The 18456-nt window shown below is 41.0% G+C and overlaps 2 protein-coding genes across 3 annotated transcripts; one reads left to right on the top strand and one right to left on the bottom strand.

Annotated features, from left to right (window-relative positions):
* Window positions 1-1601: 1601 nt before the first annotated feature.
* On the top strand, window positions 1602-12842 carry cep85 (centrosomal protein 85). Of its 2 annotated transcripts, XM_044116463.1 has the most exons (14): window positions 1602-1731; window positions 3230-3289; window positions 3396-3527; window positions 6424-7190; window positions 7942-8072; window positions 8228-8345; window positions 8435-8620; window positions 9029-9181; window positions 9282-9436; window positions 9533-9650; window positions 10276-10326; window positions 10406-10513; window positions 10919-11162; window positions 11262-12842. In XM_044116463.1, exons 2-14 carry the CDS (start codon window positions 3250-3252, stop codon window positions 11423-11425), a joined length of 2367 nt encoding a protein of 788 aa, XP_043972398.1. In that variant the 5' UTR covers window positions 1602-1731; window positions 3230-3249; the 3' UTR covers window positions 11426-12842. The 2 variants fall into 2 exon arrangements, with proteins under 2 accessions (XP_043972398.1, XP_043972399.1); XM_044116464.1 differs by lacking the exons at window positions 1602-1731; window positions 3230-3289 and adding an exon at window positions 5760-5835 and having other exon boundaries at window positions 3400-3527.
* Window positions 12843-13962: 1120 nt separating this feature from the next.
* On the bottom strand, window positions 13963-18317 carry ubxn11 (UBX domain protein 11). Its single transcript, XM_044116458.1, has 14 exons — window positions 18149-18317; window positions 18013-18053; window positions 17058-17168; window positions 16870-16967; window positions 16693-16744; window positions 16516-16595; window positions 15761-15845; window positions 15449-15666; window positions 15279-15356; window positions 15097-15211; window positions 14913-15016; window positions 14767-14840; window positions 14285-14428; window positions 13963-14204 (listed from the first exon to the last, which is right to left on the bottom strand). The coding sequence occupies exons 1-14, from the start codon at window positions 18202-18204 to the stop codon at window positions 14063-14065; spliced, it is 1398 nt and encodes a 465-aa protein (XP_043972393.1). The 5' UTR covers window positions 18205-18317; the 3' UTR covers window positions 13963-14062.
* Window positions 18318-18456: the final 139 nt, after the last annotated feature.

Raw genomic sequence — 18456 nt, 5'->3', positions numbered from 1 at the left:
CTGGATTTTGGTCAAACTGAAGGGGCACTAAGTAGGCCTGAAATCACAAAGGGATTCTAGGATGGAACCCACTTGAGTTAAAACAAAGAAAGGTTTGACTATTTGTGATGGTTGTAGGTCAATTAGCCTCCAAGCCCCAATTTTTAATTGGTCCCAATACATATTTTGTGCCTACTCATTGTTGTATATTCTTTTTTTGTACCTATGCACTAGCCACGGAATATAATTTTGATGAAGTTAAGACTTTTCATGAATCATGGAGAAATGTGGTCAGAAAAAATATTGAAATGTGATCATTTATTTTGATTTTATGTTATTCCTTTTGTTCTATGTTTATAACTCCCATTTATTTTATTTCAATCTCCATTAAGGCCAGTTGTCTCTTTCAAAAACATGAAAGATGAGGAACCCTGGTGAATCCAAAATAACTCTTAAGGGCTCCTAATTTTCAGGTTATATAAACTTATAATCTTTTGGTAAACTTTAAGCAGACAATAGATAATTACATTAAATCGTCTATTATCAAAGTGAGTACAGAACATTTCCTTGAACAATTCAAATCAACACAGTTGGTATGGAATGCCCTGCAGTAGATAGTAACATTCCTTACTTAAAAAGGTATAAAGTGGTCACTACTTCTTAAGTCCAACATGGCAATTTGGTATAGAGTGACATAAAAAGACTGAATGACTATTATGTTGTTTAGAAAATGTAATGAATATTTTATTATTTTTAGTCCCTTGGTTTTTGTGCGCCTTCTCTCAAGAATATTACACCCTACACCACTTACAAAACGTTTTGGTTGCTAATATTTTATTGCTGCTTACAATTTAAGAATCTGATGTGAAGAGTGTAATCCTCTTTTGTCATCATCTATTGGAGAAGCAGCATCAGATCAGGTGACTTGAAAAGGTTAAACAAGCTAATGAAGAAAAGTGCTTCTGTTTTAGGGACTGCTGTACCACCTCCAGAGATTATTGTGCAAAGACGGATTCTTCTCAAAATCTTCAGCATCCTCTTCTTGAAGGTGTCACACAACAAGGGAGTGTCTTCAGAGGGTTCACGGTAACACCGATCCTTCCCTCCCACAACCATTATCACCACAAGTCTTCAAAGAAATTTTTATTCTATGCGTTACAATACCAGTTATTTTCCTTTTTGATAAGTACATTTTTTATTATTATTTTTTTACATATTAATTTTCATTAACATTCTATTCAACATAAAAACAGAAAACTATTTTTAGCTTTCTCAATTTCGTTAAAATTGTTTAGAAATCATCACAATATGCGTTTGAAACCTTTGCATAGCTAATTTGCATGTTATTTTAGATTTCTCAGCAAATCTTGCTTGGGTTTGTTCGTTTTGTTTCACAGTAGAATTCAGTCAAACGAGAGATGCACGTTTGCTTACCTTAAAATATTGGCTACAATATTAAAAGATGCAACAAATTACATATATAGAAGGGTAATCACTATAAAATTATAGTAATTTAACTGTTTAGTTATAGTGCATGCTAAAACGCGTTCACAGATATATGCAATTGCAGTGTGCGCGGGCGGTGCTGTGACATTAAACGAGCAGCCATTGTGTCTTGAGGGTTGTCTTGGTGAGGAACCGTTGGCTAGCGGAACAACGGCAGCAGCAGTAGTGGATGGTACAGATTCGGCATCAGTTACGAGCTTTTATCCGAGATTTCCTAATGCATTTTCTCTTCATGTAGAAAGTCGGGTAAGTCATAATGCTTTTAGGCGTGTATATATCGTTTTTTTCCCCTATGAATTAAATCGCATAAGCTGTTTGGCAATTTTGAAGCTGTAGGAACTTCTTTCGCCAAGTAAATCGCAGTGCTGAGTTAGCTGTTAGCTCGCTCGACGGAAGCGGATTTATCACGGATTAGCTAAACGGGGTAACATCGCCGTGCATCCCAGAACACCAAAAAATGTTACGCTAGGGCAAAAAATGTTTTATATGTTGGGCTTTTTGTCTAGACAGGAAGAACGGAGTATGTATTTAAGTAAATTACAGCATCGGTTTTAGTTACGGTTACTCGTGGTTAGCTCTGAGCCTGCTTTGACTCGTTAACAAGGCATTTCCTTTCTGAATTAGCTACTTATTAAGATTAGTTTTAGCTTCCTGGCGGTTTATTTTTCTGTTTATGTCCATCACTTTTTGTCATATTTGCTCGTCAAAAACAACGTACAGCTTCACGCACCCAGATACAGAGAACAAGTTATTGTGAGGGCTATTATGTAAGACATGTGCCCGTGTTGTTATTTTTGTTGTAACTTAGAACAGAAAGTCTTGCTTGTGAACAGCTGTTGAGTCCTGTTACAAAACCACTCTGTTCTTAATTTACACCGTGCTACACCGTGTGAGGCCAAGCTTAATATTTTAAAGAGGATTTACCCTGAGAGCCAAGTGTTAAATTTAAGTGTTGATGTTTTGGTAAACACACTAGCAGCTGAATCACATGATATTTTCAAAAAACCCAAATATAGTACGTTGCAATAATATTATGTCCCCTGATCCCTGTAATATTTTATCGACTCTTGGGTCAGTTTTGGTCATCACTTTTCCATAAGGAACACATTTGTGGAGTGCATAATCCAGTTTTTCTTCTCTTACCCGAGCTGTAGATCTCCAAAGTTAACATGGCTTTCTTGGCTAGGTTTTCTAGTAATGAACTACACAATGCTTTTTGGCTCAATGTATATTACCCCAAACTTATTTTATAAACTTGAACTTCCCCACAACTTAATCCTTGACCTTTCTGATGTGTTCCTTAGTTTTTATGATTCTGTTTTTCCAATGATATTATTTACCAAATCCATGAGGTCCTCACTTAATCTATGTGGTTTATGCTTAAATTGCATATGTGACTTTGTATTAGCTAACGAGGCTGCAACTGGCTTTTATTTAAAGGTATAATAGTAGAAATGGCTGAATACAATGCACACCGCACTTTTCAGAAGCTACACTGTGAATAAATTTAGCTTTTTCTTTGCACTTCATAATTGTGTGCTCATTTGTGTTGGCCTTCATGCTAGTGACATTGAATTGTATGATTGGAACATGATGACAAATGTTCAAAAGAATTCATGACAAGAGTTATGAATACTTTGTATAGTTTCTTTTTTTGCATATATATAGGAAATGCTTAAAAGTAAAGGTAAATTTTCAGTATTGCTGTACTTATACTTGCTTCTTACATGTATATTTCCATCAGGTGACATTGTCTTGTATGGAATGACGACCTCACAGAGATATTTTGAATCCAAATCCCCTGGTAAGTTGACACTCAGCTGTGAAAATGTTGACATGGTGCATCAGTTTGTTACGTGTTGATGTAACACTCTGCTGTCTTTGTGCCTTTTTATCCAAACACACATTAGGTCGGTTCGCTGACATGGAGTGGCAGGCGGCAGCTGTTTCAGAGAAGTACCAAAGCCGTTTTGGCCGCCGGCCGGGAACATCAGACAGCGGGGACACCGGGATCGGCACTTCAGCATCTGACAGCCTGGAAGGTGATGACTTCTGATAGCTCTTCCTTAGCCCTGTGGCGTGTTGTGTAATATTCTTTAGAAGACTGTCTGGCATAGACAGCAGCCCGCACTTGTACTTGGTAAATTACTGTAGATGCTAGCATGCCCTCATCACTTTTAGGTAGCAGAAATCAAATAGATTTTATCTGTTGTCTTGTTTACTGGGTTATTTGTGGAGAGGGAAGAGGCTTGTGATCTAACGCCGAAGGGTTTTATAGAAATAGATAAATGATCCAAGTACCCCTGATCCAAGATTCTGCTTCACTGCTGTGTTGAGAAGATGAGTTGTTGGAACACCATTACTCAGCAACTGAACAGGGAGTAGTCCCCTGTCTTGGGTGTGGAAACTGATCGTTGTTTTGTTTTGCCACACATTATGCTTTTAAATGGAAATATTGTTCTGGAGGTGGTTCTGTTGTTAGAACCTGATGAAAAAATATTATTCTAAAATGTGGTTTGTTATGAATGGCCCCCTGGGAGGGGAGGCTCCAGTTTCCACAGGAAAGACGGTAGATTAATAGACAAGATGGTGTATCAGAAGTACATTTGGCCTGTTAGGTTAGATCTTAACAAAGTTGGCACTAATGGTCGGCATTGCAAAAAAATTAACCCAGTGATGTGGACCTAGTTCTGACAGAACTTGATGGATATTCGTGCCATTTTTTTCTACCATTGGATAATAAAAATCACTGATCCATCTGCCATCCTTCCAGGAAAAGTGTCAGGGAATAATTAATGCGTATTTTCCAAAGGAATTATCTTTCTACTTACTTTACTTTAGAGATGTCTAAAGTTGTAAAATAACTGTTGCAAACAGATATCTGAAGTCTGGGCTAGCAAGGCAACTTTCCAAGAATTACAAATTTATTGATGGTACTTGACTTGATGTTGTGTTTTGATTGTTGATTCTATGTTGCATTGTGTTTCTGTGTCTGATATGATGTAAAGCACTTTGAAATGCCTTGCTGCTGAAATGTGCTATACAAATAAAAATTGATTAATTGCTGTAATTAATTTTCTATATAGAATTAGTTGTACAGAATGACAGAAGAGGTGCATGGCTTCAGTGCTGTGATGTCATTCGTGTGCAAGCTATTTCCCTTATTTGGCTTATTAGGCTTTTCTTCATTTCTCATTAGCGTGGAAAGAGATCAAATGACCTTTGTTTATTACAAACAAAGGAGTAAAAATTGTTGTGTCAGTTTAATCGTATCTCTGAATTTGTTGGCATTACAAAAATTATTCTAGTGTTTGCTTCAAAGTGCATCTGACTGAGTGAGAGGACACCCTATTAGTGGATGATTATAGTTATAGTTGGAAACAGGTATGAGTTCTTGTTTTGAAAGCATGAACTGAATAGTAAAATATAAATTGTTACGGTTGTTGACCTCTAGGTTAGGTTTGCCCAACTTAGACCAACTTCTCATTTGCTCATACTGTTTCTGCTCTGCTCCCCTGGTGCCTTTCTATTATTTCCTTCTCAGTAATGCATTAAAGTATCTCTTACTGGCTTTGTCATGACTCTTGCATCTGTGCCCTTGTAAAATGACTGTATTAAATCCAAAATATTGACTTGTTTTTAATGTGCAGAGGAAGCTTTAATGTGAAACTGTCGTGAAGAAGCTTTGAGTTTGGGTTACTTTATACGCTGCCAAACGGAAGGAATGTCTGCTGAGTAAACCGCTTTCCAAAGTACTTGTTACAAAACGGTTTAGACTTGTTTTAGCCGGTCATGAATCAGTGGAGCCTGAAGGCCTTTTTCTTAATATATTTTAAGATTTATTTAGCTGAATTTGTTATTTTTCCATCTTGTTTAAATGCGTTGGATCGTCTTGCGATTCTGTTACAGGGTTGAAGTTCTAGTCTAATGGTGTTGTGGTTTAAAATGTTCCATGTTGTGATGGGTGTTGCGCTGGGAGGAGGCAAGGTGCTTAAATAAGCGGCGCCCACCGATCGGTCTGTAACATGAGAGGTGAGCTATAAATGCCCCTAACCTTTCCTGCGTACGCTTGTTTGTGTGCATTTGCTCAGAGCTCAGTCCAGGCCAGTTTGACTTTTTGGAGACAATACAGATTTGAGTGAAGGGTCTGCTCGCCACGCAGCCGTCGACCTACATGTCGCAGATAGTTTCGGTGGTGCCTGGAAATGCAGAAGACTGTTTCCTGTTTTGATTCGGCACGTTTTACTGCTGCTCTAACCTCAGTTCCGATTTAGGTGAAAAATGCCACAGCAAACTGTCTTTCTGAGTTGGAGTGACTTCCTGACTTTCAGACTTCAACAGATCTCTCAGGTTTGTGATCCCGAACTACAGGCTTATTTTAAATTTTTATGTCTTTCTTTCTCACTGATGTTCTCTTTGTGCTTAATGTGATGTCTGAGCTTCTTGTATAAAGACATTTTGCATGTCTAGCAGAGTGACCCTCTTAAATATTCACATTCTTTATCCAGTTTTACACCTGATGCATTTGTTTGGGATCGAATATGGAGCATTCATTCAGAGCTTTGGTGTGAGTCTATTCTAAGCCTATTCCCTGAGTTGAGTCAGTCAGAGCCAGTTAATTCTTTCAGAGGTGACACCTCATCAAAGTAGGCCACCCATAAACCTTGCTCATCTACTGCTGCCTGAAAATAGAGAAACTGACCTGCAGTAGACTTCTTAGTACTCTGTAATAGGGCTGCAACTAATGATTATTTTAGTAAATAACATAATGATTACTTTATTTACTAAAATGATAATTATTTCAAATTTTAGCATGAAGATCAGTCCTACTCTGGTATGATCTAAAAAACGTCTACTTTTATATTAAGTGGAAAGAAGGTCATCTTTTATGCGCTACCTAATGTCATTTTCTTTTGATTTTCCTTGTATTGTTTTTAGATTTCTGCAGTTCCAGCAGCAGTCCCTCCTTCCAGCCCATCCGCAGTCAGATCCCCATCCCCACTGCTCATGTCATGCCCTCCACTGCTGGCGCCTCGGCCTCAAAGCCGCGCTCTTTCGGCCCGGACGACTCGTTGTCCTCAGCCGAGGGTCACAGGTCATCTTCTGGTTCCAGAACCCCGAGTGGCTCCACATCCAAGTCTTCCTCGCTCTCTAAATCAGCCTCTTCGCCCAACTTGGACGCCCAGCCGGGCGGGGGAGCTGACCACGTGGGACCCAAGCCGGACTGCCTGAGCCGCTACCGCAGCCTCGTCAACGGGCTGGACCACTCGCTTTTTCCCACGGATCACACGAGGCTAGATGAGGGCCAGAGGTTCGACACTCCCGCTGTGGAGCCCACTCTGAATCAGTCGGCCCTGTTGGGAGGGCTGTGTCCCGATGTCAGGCTCAGGTTACAGACTTCCGGGATTAGAGACCCTGCAGACTGCATGTCTGAGGCGTACAGGGCGGGTTTGGACCAGAGCTACAAGGTTCTGCCCGAAGCACGGCCCGGCCTCCCTGGAATCGCAGAAACCTCTAATCAGAGGGGGAGTCAGCCGGGCGCGGCCGGATCTGCCGGGCTTTATTCAAACCCTCTCAGTCTGCAGACTCAAGCTCTGCTCCGGGAGCACACGAGTCCCAAAAGCTACGACAGATGTAGTGAACTTTCTAGCTGGCACCAAAAACAGCAGCTGGAAACTTTACGCCTACAAGTGGAACAAATGCAGGTAAGCATATTAGGAAGACTTTGTTTTCCAGCTGTCAGATGTTTTGCTTGATTTGTGCCGATGTTAAAATCTGAAGTTATGGGAAACTGGTGAAACTATCTGACTGTTTGGAAAAGCTGAAAGATAGTTTTATGGGGGGGGAGGACCATGAAGGTACTCGTTTAAGATAGATTTTCTTCTCAAAACATCCAAATTTGGAAAGCATCTCACTGAGTTCTGAAGCATTGAGTGACTTAGGGGATCCCTAAAGAAACTCTACAGCATACAGCGAAGAAATTAAGTCTGGTTTTAATAGTCTTGATGAATTCTTTTGAAAGAATCACATATTGGTGGACTTGTATATCTATGAGCATCTTACCTTTCTTTATATCAGTTTGGTGTCAGAAATATAATTCCAAAGAAGACATTAAGTGTTTCAAATTCTCTAAAGGTTTTACATTGTTAAGGTTTGAGCCTGATGCTGTTTACACATTCCTCCAGCACCTGGTGAGAGTAAACTATGTGCTGGTTGCCATGACAACTCGTCTCTTGGCAAAGGTTTTGAAAATCAGTTTGAGTCTTAATTTTTATATGTCAAAAAATGTCCTTTATTTAATGAAGTTTGTGCTGCAATATCATAACGTGAAGAAGCTTCAATCATTTGTGAAATTAAAGGATTGTAAATGTGACTTTGTAAATTATTGGCAGACATCTGATTTATATTTCAGCTTCAACTCAATGACATTGACATTTTTTTTGTTCTCTAATTTAGTTGATGAATGCTGGCGTGAGCCAGTATCCCCCGCTGTACTCGACGCCGCTGCACTCGGAGTCGGGCAAGTGGGACGCTCTGGTTAAAGCCAGCGAGAGTCTGCTGAAGGAGAAGGAGCTGATCATTGAGAGGTAAGCGTTTCTAACAAGTTCACTATTCCTGCTGGAGCTTTTCTTTTAAGGACACGAAGGAAGGAAATCTTTGTCTATTGACTTCATGCTTTGTTATTCATTGTTGGATGAGTAACAGTGAATAACATTGTCATTGCTTCTGTCTGACGATGCAGACAGAAGCAGCACATGGCCCAGCTGGAGCAGCGGCTGAGGGAAAGTGAACTGCAGGTTCACGGCGCCCTGCTGGGTCGAGGGGCTTCGTACGGCGACATGTTCATGCTGCGTCTTCAGGTCGGAGCACGCCGCTTCAGTGTCGCATCATCAAATTATATGTTATGTTGTTGTTTCTCATCCCCTGATGTGACATGGTGGCATTGCAGGAGGCTCAGAGGGAAAACGCATTCCTTAGAGCTCAGTTTGCCGAGCGCACCGACTGCGCTGCGCTAGAGAAGGCCGAGGCGGAGCGCCGGCTCGGTGCAGTGGAGGCAGAGACGCGCCGGCTCACTGAGAGTTTGAAGGAAGCATGTGAGAGGCACGCAGAGGAAATGAAGAAACAGGAAGAAAGGGTTGGTGCTTATCTGACATGTCTACCTAACGCTAGTGTTGCAATCAAAGGAACCGCAGAATTACGAGGAAACTGAACTGAGAACTGCGAACTTGGCCTTCCTCTTTAACAGCAATATGTTTTCATCGACTTTACTTCAGTGGGTAAAGGGGAGGATGTATAGAAAGCTGTAGATACTTGAAACACACCCGAACTTTACCGCAGGAATAGATTTATTTTTATTTTTATGTTGAGTATAACTTTCAACTTTCTCAATTTATCAGTGCAAAGATGAAAGAAAGCCGCTGGAGAGTTTTACTGAAAAGACTTTATTTATGCTTCCAGCACATGTTTAGAGTGTGCTCCAAATGACTGTAGTAACTTTTACTGCTCATATAACTCTGTGCTGCACGTCTGGTTGAATCTGCAGATCCGCAGTCGAGACAAACATATCAACAACCTGAAGAAGAAATGTCAAAAGGAGGCGGAGCTGAAGAGGGAGAACCAGCAGCGTATTGAAACTCTGGAGCGCTACCTCGCTGACCTGCCTACCTTAGAGGACTATCAGAGTCAGAATAAGCAGGTACGTACTTACTTTAATTAATCTAAATAGCTGCTGCACATTAATCAAGGTATGTAGACTATAAATGGGAACTCACATGACTTGTCCCCTTTTTTCACAGCTATTAGAGGCTGAGCAGCAGGCGGCTCAGCTAGAAGAAAAAGTTAGAGAACTGGAAGCCACTCTGGAGAAAACGCGCTCAGAGCTCCAGGAAAAAGATGCTCAGCTGGAGGAGCAGAAACGCAGGGAGAGAGACCTGCTGAAAACCATTACAGAGTACGTACAAGATGTGTCAGTCCCCCCAGGAGCAGGTGAATTATGTGCTCACTTTAGTGAAAATGCATAATGAGAATTGTTTACTGCCTTCATCAGCATGCAGCAGCGGGTGCAGCAGGGCCTAGAGGACGGAGCCAGACTCCCGTGTCTGGATATGGAGAAGCTTAGAGGAGAGAATGACGCTTTGAGAGAGGAGCAGCAGAGGCTCAAAAAGGTGTGTGTGTTTTTAGTTTTACCTGAGCACATGAGAGTGGGGACACAAAGGATTTTAATATTCTGCGTGTTCCTCTTGGCTTCTTTAGCGGCGGATTTTTGAAGATGACTGGCATTATCTTTCTAAAATATTTAAAGCATTTATTTTTTTTTAGATGTCATATTATGGATTTTATGTGATAGACTTATGCAAATAACTGTGCAATGTGTGTAGTGGGAAAAAGTGTTTTTTTGTCATAAAAATCAGAAAAATGTGTTGCACTGAATCAGTACATCTTTTGTCATAACAATCTGAAAAATGTGTTTTGTGCACTGAACCGGTACTGTATGGAGCCACTTTTGGCTGCAATTACATCTGTGAAGATCAATTTTCAAGGATGTTTCTCAATTGAATATAGTTCTGGACTTTGAATAGGCAATTTTAGCAGATTAATATTCTTCAATTTAAATTATTCCACCTGAGCTTAGGCTTTATGCTTCAGTCTGAGTCTCTTGCTGAGTTGAACTGGATCATTTTCCATCGATTTCACAATCCGGCTCCACTTTGTTTGACTTCACCACTTAAAATGCTGATAACAATTGACATGACAAAATTTGTTTTAACACTTAAGTTTTTCTCCTTTCAGGTTATTGAGAAGCAACATCGAATGATGGAACAGCTTGGATCCCAGATCCAGGTATTTCTCACTTCAAAACGACACAAAGTCTTTGTGGGCTTTCAGTTGTTTTAATATTGTGTTGTCTCTGTATCTGTAGGCGTTGGAAGAGCAGATTTCACAGGAAGAAAGTAGCTCTCAGGCTCTTAGAGAAGAAGTGTTGGCTAAAGATACGAATGTCCTGGAGCTCCACACAGCCATGAAGGAGGTGAAGATTAAAAAAGTTTCTCCTTTAGATTTGGGAAGAAACCCAAAACTTCTTAGATATATTCACCTACATTGCCTTATCATGAAAAACATTAAAAAAAATGTTGTCACTTATTTCAGAAAGGGAAACTCCATATATATGTACAATTATTCATCTAGAATTATCTAAATAATCTAATAATATCTAATAATTTAAAATGTGGAACTTTTGGGGTTTTTTTTTTTAGATTATTTAAGATGTGTGTGCGTGTGTATAAGAATCTTATGACCTATTTCTGTTTTGCTATGTTTGTGATTCTTTTGACCTGCTGATGCCTCTTTCAGCCAGTTCTGATTTCTACACATTTCTAGTCACTTAACACGGGTGGATCCTGACGTCTCCGTGTCCGACTCTTTGTTTCTGTAGCTGTCGGCCCAGAACCAGGAGCTGATCGAGCAGAATCTGACGCTGCAGGAGCAGATGAGCGATCCGGAACAGAGGATCTCCAACCAGGCCTCGTCCGTCCTGAAGCCGGCAGGGGCCCATCTCACACAGAGGCTGCACTCAGAGATCGCCTCCTGTCTGGGGGACCTGCGCTCGCTGTGCAGCATCCTGACCCAGCGAGCCCGGGGTCAGGACCCCAACCTCTCTCTGCTGCTTGGTCTCACTTGTAAGCTCAGCTGAAATTCTAAGGTTTATTTAAAACTTTCCATCTGGAAGTGTTTGGAGATAAACTAGTTATTTGTTGTTTTGTTTTTTTTTCTCCCAGCACCTCCAGCAGTTTCTGAGCAGGATGAGGACTGGATGGAACCAGACGTGCTGCAGAAGAAGCTGGTGGAGGCCCAGCAGCTCCGGCGGGACGTGGAGGAACTGCGTAATGTCATTCTGGATCGATACGCACAGGACATGGGGGAGAACTGCATCGCTCAGTAACAGTGACTTCTCTCCGACGGAGGAAACCTACAGCAACCACTTGTTCTCTCAGGCTTTCTTTCCTTGATACTGAATGTTTGAAGAAAGCCTGTGTTTTAAAGTCCTAGAATGAGGACAAACCAAAATGGTTTCTCTTTAGCTTCTCTCACCTGACTGAACATTGAGTCCCCAGCCTAGCTGTAGCTCAGACGCCTCCATCCTCAGTTAGTTCGTCTATTTCAGTCCAAGGGCTACCAGAAATAACTTGCCTCTACTACTTGATCCTTTAAGCATTGTGTGTGTTTTGTGTGTGTGTGCGCATTTGATGAGGTTGACATTGTATTATTGTATTACCAGTTACCAAACAGTCTTATTCTTTGTTTGACGCGAGTAGATGGTTTGTTGAGGAGTCCCAGAAATCTAATTTATTTAAATCTTTATTTCCCTGTTTAGGGGAATGATCCTTTTAGTGGTTGACAATCAACTGGACATGTTTTAACTTTGTGCTTTTAACTGAATTGACAAAGAAATGTTACCGATGCATCATTATGTCTAATGGTGAACACTGTAACGATGGACTGTGCTGTGACATACGGGACGTAACGACTTCAAGGGTTTCAAACCAAACCAGCTTCTCACACCAACAGGCCTACAGCAGTTTTATTACCAAAGATGCTCTCTGGTCTAAAGCGGGAATGTTGGCGAGCTCGCCTCCCCGCCGCGGGCCGTCGCTCTGACTGTACACCAGCGTGTGCCTTTGTCCTGATTGCAACTACAATGCTAACTCGTTTCAGACCAACCGGAAGGGTTGTTTGCTGCTGAAGTCTTCCAATATGACCTTTCTCTCAGAGCACCAACCAGTAGGATAATCAATACATTCCCTGACTCTGAATGTAGGAAACAGCAGGACACATTACAGCAGCCGAGGAAACCCCGACTCTCTCTGTTCACGGTTAACAATTTGGAGTAAAAACCGTTAGTCTGGGCAAGCTTTTTGTAGGATTTGCTCTGTTTTAACGTTTATGATTGCTGACTTTCATTCGGCAGAGTAGTTGACTGATATATGACTCAAAAACAGTATTAATCCTTTGTGTTATTTATTTTTTTGATAACTTGGTGTGAACAATTTTTTTTTTTGGGTGGGGAGGGGGGGTGGGCACCTAACTTGTTCATGTAATAATGTGTTAAAATGTTCAGAAGATTTTGTAAAGGTCCCGTGAAGTGTCATTTTTGTTCTGGTCACGTGAAATAGGATGTTGAGATGGGAGCAGGTTCTCCTACGTGTTTGTTGTTATCCCGTGGTGATCATCAGCAGGGATGGCGGGGTCACCCCCCCCAATCACAACAAGTATAGGGTAAGCCATTTAGGAAAAACTCGACACTTTACAGGAGGTGAAAGGGATTTTTAAAATAAATATATGCAAAAAAAAAAAAAAAAGACATGACAAAAAGATTTTAACCAGGGAGATTCAAGCCATACTTCATTTCATGGGACCTTAAAACTTAACTAGCACAAGGTTTCGCTTTGGAACGTCAGGCTCCGCATGCCTTAACATCTCAAATGTTTTGCAAAAGGGAAAAAGACGTCTATTTTCATACTGTTGTTTATGTTTATAACTGAATATTGTAGAAATAAAGATTTTTGACATTGTTTTTCATTGAATTTGTTGAAGTGGTTTTGTTGTTGACTGACTGCAGAATGTCTCGAGAACCGATTTGTTCCCAGTTCAGTGCCGACTCGTACTAATCCTAAGATATCACGGTAGCAGATATGCCCCCATTCACATCTGCTGCTGTTAAATAATTGTCTTCTTTGTAATGATTACTCAGGACAGCGCAGTTGTTCAGTCCTAGCTGTGTATCATGTTATATAAGAACTAACAATCTGCTTTGTGCTTCTAGAGGAGAATTCTCTAGTCTAAAAATACCAAGGAACATTTTTGCAGTAGATGCAGAACTGGCTACATTTACTGGCACCTGTGTTAAATCTTTTATTGCAGGAGCATAATCTTGTGCTCAATAATCACATTTATTTAGTGCATGTTCAAAATTGCAGGGAAGTCCTTTTTACTAGGTTGCAGTGTACAGAGAGGGATCTCTGATGGTTCCTTCAGATCATCCAGAGTCCTGAATCCTTTCCTCTGCTCTCTTCAGGTCAACCCTCAGTTTTTTTCTGCAGGATTTAGGTTTTGTGGTCCGAGACTGGACTGATTTGGGATCTTATTAGATGTTTTAGTGTACCGTACATTTGATTGAATGATTTAGCTCTTCAGCCAGTTGAAAGACCAAGTGATGACCTCTTTACTTTTCTGGCAGAGCCCTCCAAATCTGGTATTACAAAGAGTCATGTGTCTAACAAGAGAGCCAGGGAACTTGGAAGAGAACCAGGCCCAGAATCAGAGATCCTCTGTGGTATGAGGTGCTTTTGGTGTCTTTGTGTCCTTTAGTTGCCACTCTCTGGTTCTCCAGCATAAAACTTTGGTGAATTTTTTTTTTAACGCCCATTGCATCGGCTCTAATTCTAAGTCGTGGAAATTTAAATAGAAGTAACCATCATGTGTGTTTAACATATATTTTCTTCTTTATTAGTTATTGATCCAAATGTTTGAAGGATGCAGGAAACCTTAAGGAAGAAGAGAGGCTCAAACTCTTTAGAGTTTACTGGTGTCTTTGTTGCCTCTGACGGAGCCTCAGAGTGACGTTTCCTGAGAGTCCACAGGACTGGAGGGTCCGATTGTCATCGCTGAAGCTGCAGGGTGGATATGCACTGATGATGTCATAGCCAGGATGAACTGCCCCTCTGTAGAGCAGCGAGAAACCACAGGGTTATGCACGTTAAACTTGACAGAAGTCAAAAGCTCACGAGGATCCTTTTTCCACCTGTGTTTGTCCAGATAGCCTCGCAGCTGGCCGACTGTTTCTGAGAGGCTCATTTTCATCACATAGGTGAGATTCCCATCCTCTGATTTCAGCTTGAGAGTGACGGCAGCTTGGGCAGCTTTGCCAGAGTTGATCTTCTGTGTCCTGAGGGAATATTGTGGAAATGACGGATTAAAACTGGAATCTTTTTCTGTTTAGCAGCAGCGACGTGTTTCTGCTGCTGCTGTCGTCGAACATAATCCCGAGCTGCTCCAGATCGGCCTGCCCCATTTTTCACATCAGAGCCTGCAGTAATCCCCAGAATCTCCGTCGTCAGTCATCATGGGCAAATCAGAATTTAATCAGGCTCCAACATAAAATACGGCTGTGCAGAAGCCAGTTCCTTCAGCCTTTTAAACATGGGCTTCCTTCATAAAATCATGATCTGCAGAATATCTGAACAGAACAGAGGCTTGACCTCATTTCAGAGTCACTTTGTTTACCTCTCCATCATCGCTTGGAGCGCTGGTGTGTCAATGAGAATCTCTGAGCTGCTGCTCGGCGCATCAGAAAGACCCTGATGAGAGAACCGGTGTGTTCAGCAGAGGTTTGGGTTTGTCAGCGTAAATGATGGATCTCTGCTGCTCACCTGCAGAGTTCTCCTCAGGGAATCCCTGATGTTGAACACGTTCCCGGCCTTTACTACCACCTTTGGCAGCTTGTTGAGGAACTGATCTGTGGTCAGCCTCCTCTCTGTGAATCAGAACACCAACCAGAAAAAAATATATATATATATTATGACCAATCCTAACTGTGACGAGTTCTGACCAAACCTGGGTCAAAGCCGACGGAATTTGTCGATTCCTTCCCACAAACTGCTTGTCCGTCACCAGGAAACGTGTGCCATGGCATCCTGGCCATGAATTCTTCATCTCGACGGTCATGAACCTGGACAAGGGATTCCCTGTGAGATACCAGGATGTTTGCAAATGGAGAAAATGCTGCAGAGATGCACCTCGAAAGGTACGCCGTCTGGAAATCTCTGCTGAAGCTCAGATGGAAAGTAGCCATCCATTAAATCTTGCATGCATTGCTGTAAAAATCAGAAAACCCCTCCCGATATTTTAAGAACCAACCAGTCCAGTAAAGTGCAGGATGTTTTGAGCGGAGGTGCAGAAAGCTAACCTGGGTGCTGTGCTCCTGGTATGAGCGGAACGGACCGTCGAACATGACGATGCCGTTCCTGTAGAGTTTCAGCTGAATGGGATCTTTTTTCGCCAGCTTGGCTCCAGTCCCTGTTGTTTGAACGAAAGACTCTCCTTCCCCTGCGAGGACATTCAGCTCCCTGATCCTCCGAAGGACAAGGTCAAAGTTCATTTGGAAGCCCCCGTTAGGAGAAAGTCCTGCACAGGAAACGCAGTCAGTATGAGGGTGAAAGTAAACTTTTGCGCTGATTACAAGAGAGCCGAGAGTCTGCAAAGCAAGATCAACCTGTACCAGAGTTTGTATTCTGTGGACTCTCTTCTGAGTTGCTGGTGTCTTCGTCTCCGACCCAGATCAGACCATAGTCACCCAGAAAGTTCTACGAGAAAAAGGGAGGTCGCATTCAACCTGTTTCATTCTCACAAACTATCGAAAAGTTGTAAAATGGAAGAAAATAAGTTTAATTAAAGACTGAAAAATATCACCCCACTCCTGTATGAGAGGATACAGCTGTGACTCCTTATACATCATAGGAATTTTCAGAATTTTCTGCTCATTCTTATTTCCAAATAGCTCAAGTTATTCATCTACTTAAAGCTGGGCTTTGACTGGACCGTTGCAGCCTGCAGTCTACTCCAGCTCCTAACAGCTTTTCATCTTGGGTTGACCTGTATTTAGCTCCATCCAGCTTTCTAACTACTCAGACCAGCCTGGGTCCCCACAGCATGATGCGGCCAACACCTTGTTTCACTGTGGGAAAAGCTTCCCTTGAACGATGACTTTCTTCTTGCCAATCTTCAATAAAGGCAAAACATGTGAAATAGATAGCTAACATTTAGCTACTTTTGGGTTTCATTTATGAAATTCAGAGTGAAGTGGAGTAGATAGAAAGTCATGCCACACTTTCATATTTTTATTCATTAAATGTTTTACTCTTTCTTCCACTTCACAACTATGAAATAACATGGTATTTTATTTGCATTGGTCCTAATGCAAATGCATAAAATATGAGAATGTTTAAGTGATATGGATACTTGTGTAAATCTTACCTCCATGTCTTGCACTTTATTTTGCAGCATTTGGCACCTTTTCTTCAGCTCATATCTGCTACTCAGACATGGCGTGCCCTCTAAACTTACACGAGGAAAGATAGCAGTGAGCGAATCGCTTTAATTCAGACAAACATCCGCGACCTGGACAGGTCTGAGCCTGTTATACACAAATACCTGGCTCTTCCTTAGACCTCAGCTGTTCCTCCAAAACAGAGATCATCTCATCCTTCAGATAAAAGCAAATAAACTCTGTGAGATTTCAACCTGTTGGTGTCAGTCTAAAGGTTTTTCTACTCATCTGGAGGAGTTGTGTGTTTTTTTGTTTTGTTTTTTTTGTTTTGTTTTTTTAACCTTTTGGTGCATTTCAAGTGCTTGACTCCTCAGCGTGTTCTCCAACATAGTTATTCGATGCATCATGGCTGCCATGAGCTCAAAGTCACTTGGGGCACCTGATCATTAAAGTACAAAACAAATCTCCTGAAGCTGAAATTAAACAGAAACAGATATAATTTACACTGGCATTAAAATGGATGCAGTACCTTGTTTTAGTCTTGCTCCGGACTTGGAAGTAGAGGCGACGTTGGTCGCAGTGTGAGACTGAGGAGGACTGGGATTTAGCGGGTCGTCAGCAACCAGTGTGGCCTTTATTTCTGAGGCGTTAAAATGACATCTTAATGGTTTACTATGTGTAAAAACACCTTGATGAAATTAATGTTGTATTGATGAAAAGCTGTGAAAAATGCTACCTTTACTTCAATCATAAAACATTAGCATGTTACGAAACAATGGTGACTAACACTAACAAAATCACCCGCAAAAAATCTCCACAAAATAAAAGCAACTGAGCCAATAATTGACTATATACTTTGTGAAATGATGCATACGTTAATGTAATGGACAAAAGGTGGTTACACACATTGTTAACAGCAGGGGTATCAATAATCATTTGTTTAAAACTGTTATTTCTTGATAGGATTTTTTTTTTATCTTGAACTCAGATTAAAGGTTTGGTTTTTCTCAATTTTCCAGTGTGGGATTACGCTGCTGCTGTAAAAGATGAACTTATTCCAGGCCTTTTCCTGTCAAAGTTTTTATTTAGTTCATAATTCATAATAACCAATCTTTTTTAATCTCAGGTAACTTGTTTTTTTTAGATTTGTTTTTATACTGTAGGATATATTTTTTATTATTGTAAAAGTCCATTGTTGGGTGCTTACATTAAATATCAATGCTATTTTCCCATTTCCTAGGGTTTGGATTATGGCCAAAGTTATGCTAATGCCACATAAAAAGGGCAATAAATTGTATTAAAGCTGCATAATGTAAAAATGACTACTCTTTTTCTTCTCACCATTAAGTAATATTTAACTGAAGGTCTTTTTTTACATACAGATATGTGCATCTTCAGTAATATATGAATAATTTAACATTCCTTCAGGGAATCTTCCTCCCTTGCTGTATCGGCTCTGCTGGTGGCCTGTGAGTGCAGCCTACCTTGCAGCAGGTTCCTCTTGAATGGCACTTTTCTATTGCCCCTGCAGGGCAAAAAGTGACTCAGCGTATCTACATGATCTGTTTGAGTATTTTACACAGAAGCTCTCAGGAGCTGAGGTTGAAGTTATAATCTCACCCCTGTTCATCCATCAGAGGGTCCTGCAGGGGAGAGCGCCTTGTTTTCTTCAGCATCGATGAAGAAGTGCTAATTTTAAAAGAAAAGACTTTGTTGGTACTTATTCGAGCGTATTCAAAGGGGAGAACCTTGTTTTGTTTCAGTTTGTTTACAGTCTGTTGTCATAAGCAACCGAGAACGCAGATCCTAGCTGAAAACATGAAGATGCCGGCGCCAGCCACAAGAGGTCACTCTTTCTTTTTTTCATAGATTGATTTGTTGCTATTTTTAAAATTTAGCAGTTAATCATTATATGATAAGAGAAAACT

The sequence above is a fragment of the Gambusia affinis genome, linkage group LG05 (genome assembly GCF_019740435.1).
Source record: "Gambusia affinis linkage group LG05, SWU_Gaff_1.0, whole genome shotgun sequence".
Classification (NCBI taxonomy): domain Eukaryota; kingdom Metazoa; phylum Chordata; class Actinopteri; order Cyprinodontiformes; family Poeciliidae; genus Gambusia; species Gambusia affinis.
Note: the sequence above shows the minus strand (reverse complement) of the source record. Positions and strands in the feature narration are given on the sequence as shown.

Bases quoted from the DNA above. Each gene is read 5' to 3' on its own strand.
- cep85 (XM_044116463.1), top strand. From the start codon at position 3,250: ATGACGACCTCACAGAGATATTTTGAATCCAAATCCCCTG. The intron at 8,346-8,434 runs GTCGGAGCACGC...GTGGCATTGCAG, and splicing joins TGTTCATGCTGCGTCTTCAG to GAGGCTCAGAGGGAAAACGC. The intron at 10,514-10,918 runs GTGAAGATTAAA...TTGTTTCTGTAG, and splicing joins TCCACACAGCCATGAAGGAG to CTGTCGGCCCAGAACCAGGA.
- ubxn11 (XM_044116458.1), bottom strand. From the start codon at position 18,204: ATGCTGAAGAAAACAAGGCGCTCTCCCCTGCAGGACCCTCTGATGGAT. The intron at 16,596-16,692 runs GTATTTGTGTAT...GTGTAAGTTTAG, and splicing joins GAGGTCTAAGGAAGAGCCAG to AGGGCACGCCATGTCTGAGT. The intron at 14,841-14,912 runs GTGAGCAGCAGA...TTCTCTCATCAG, and splicing joins CCCTGAGGAGAACTCTGCAG to GGTCTTTCTGATGCGCCGAG.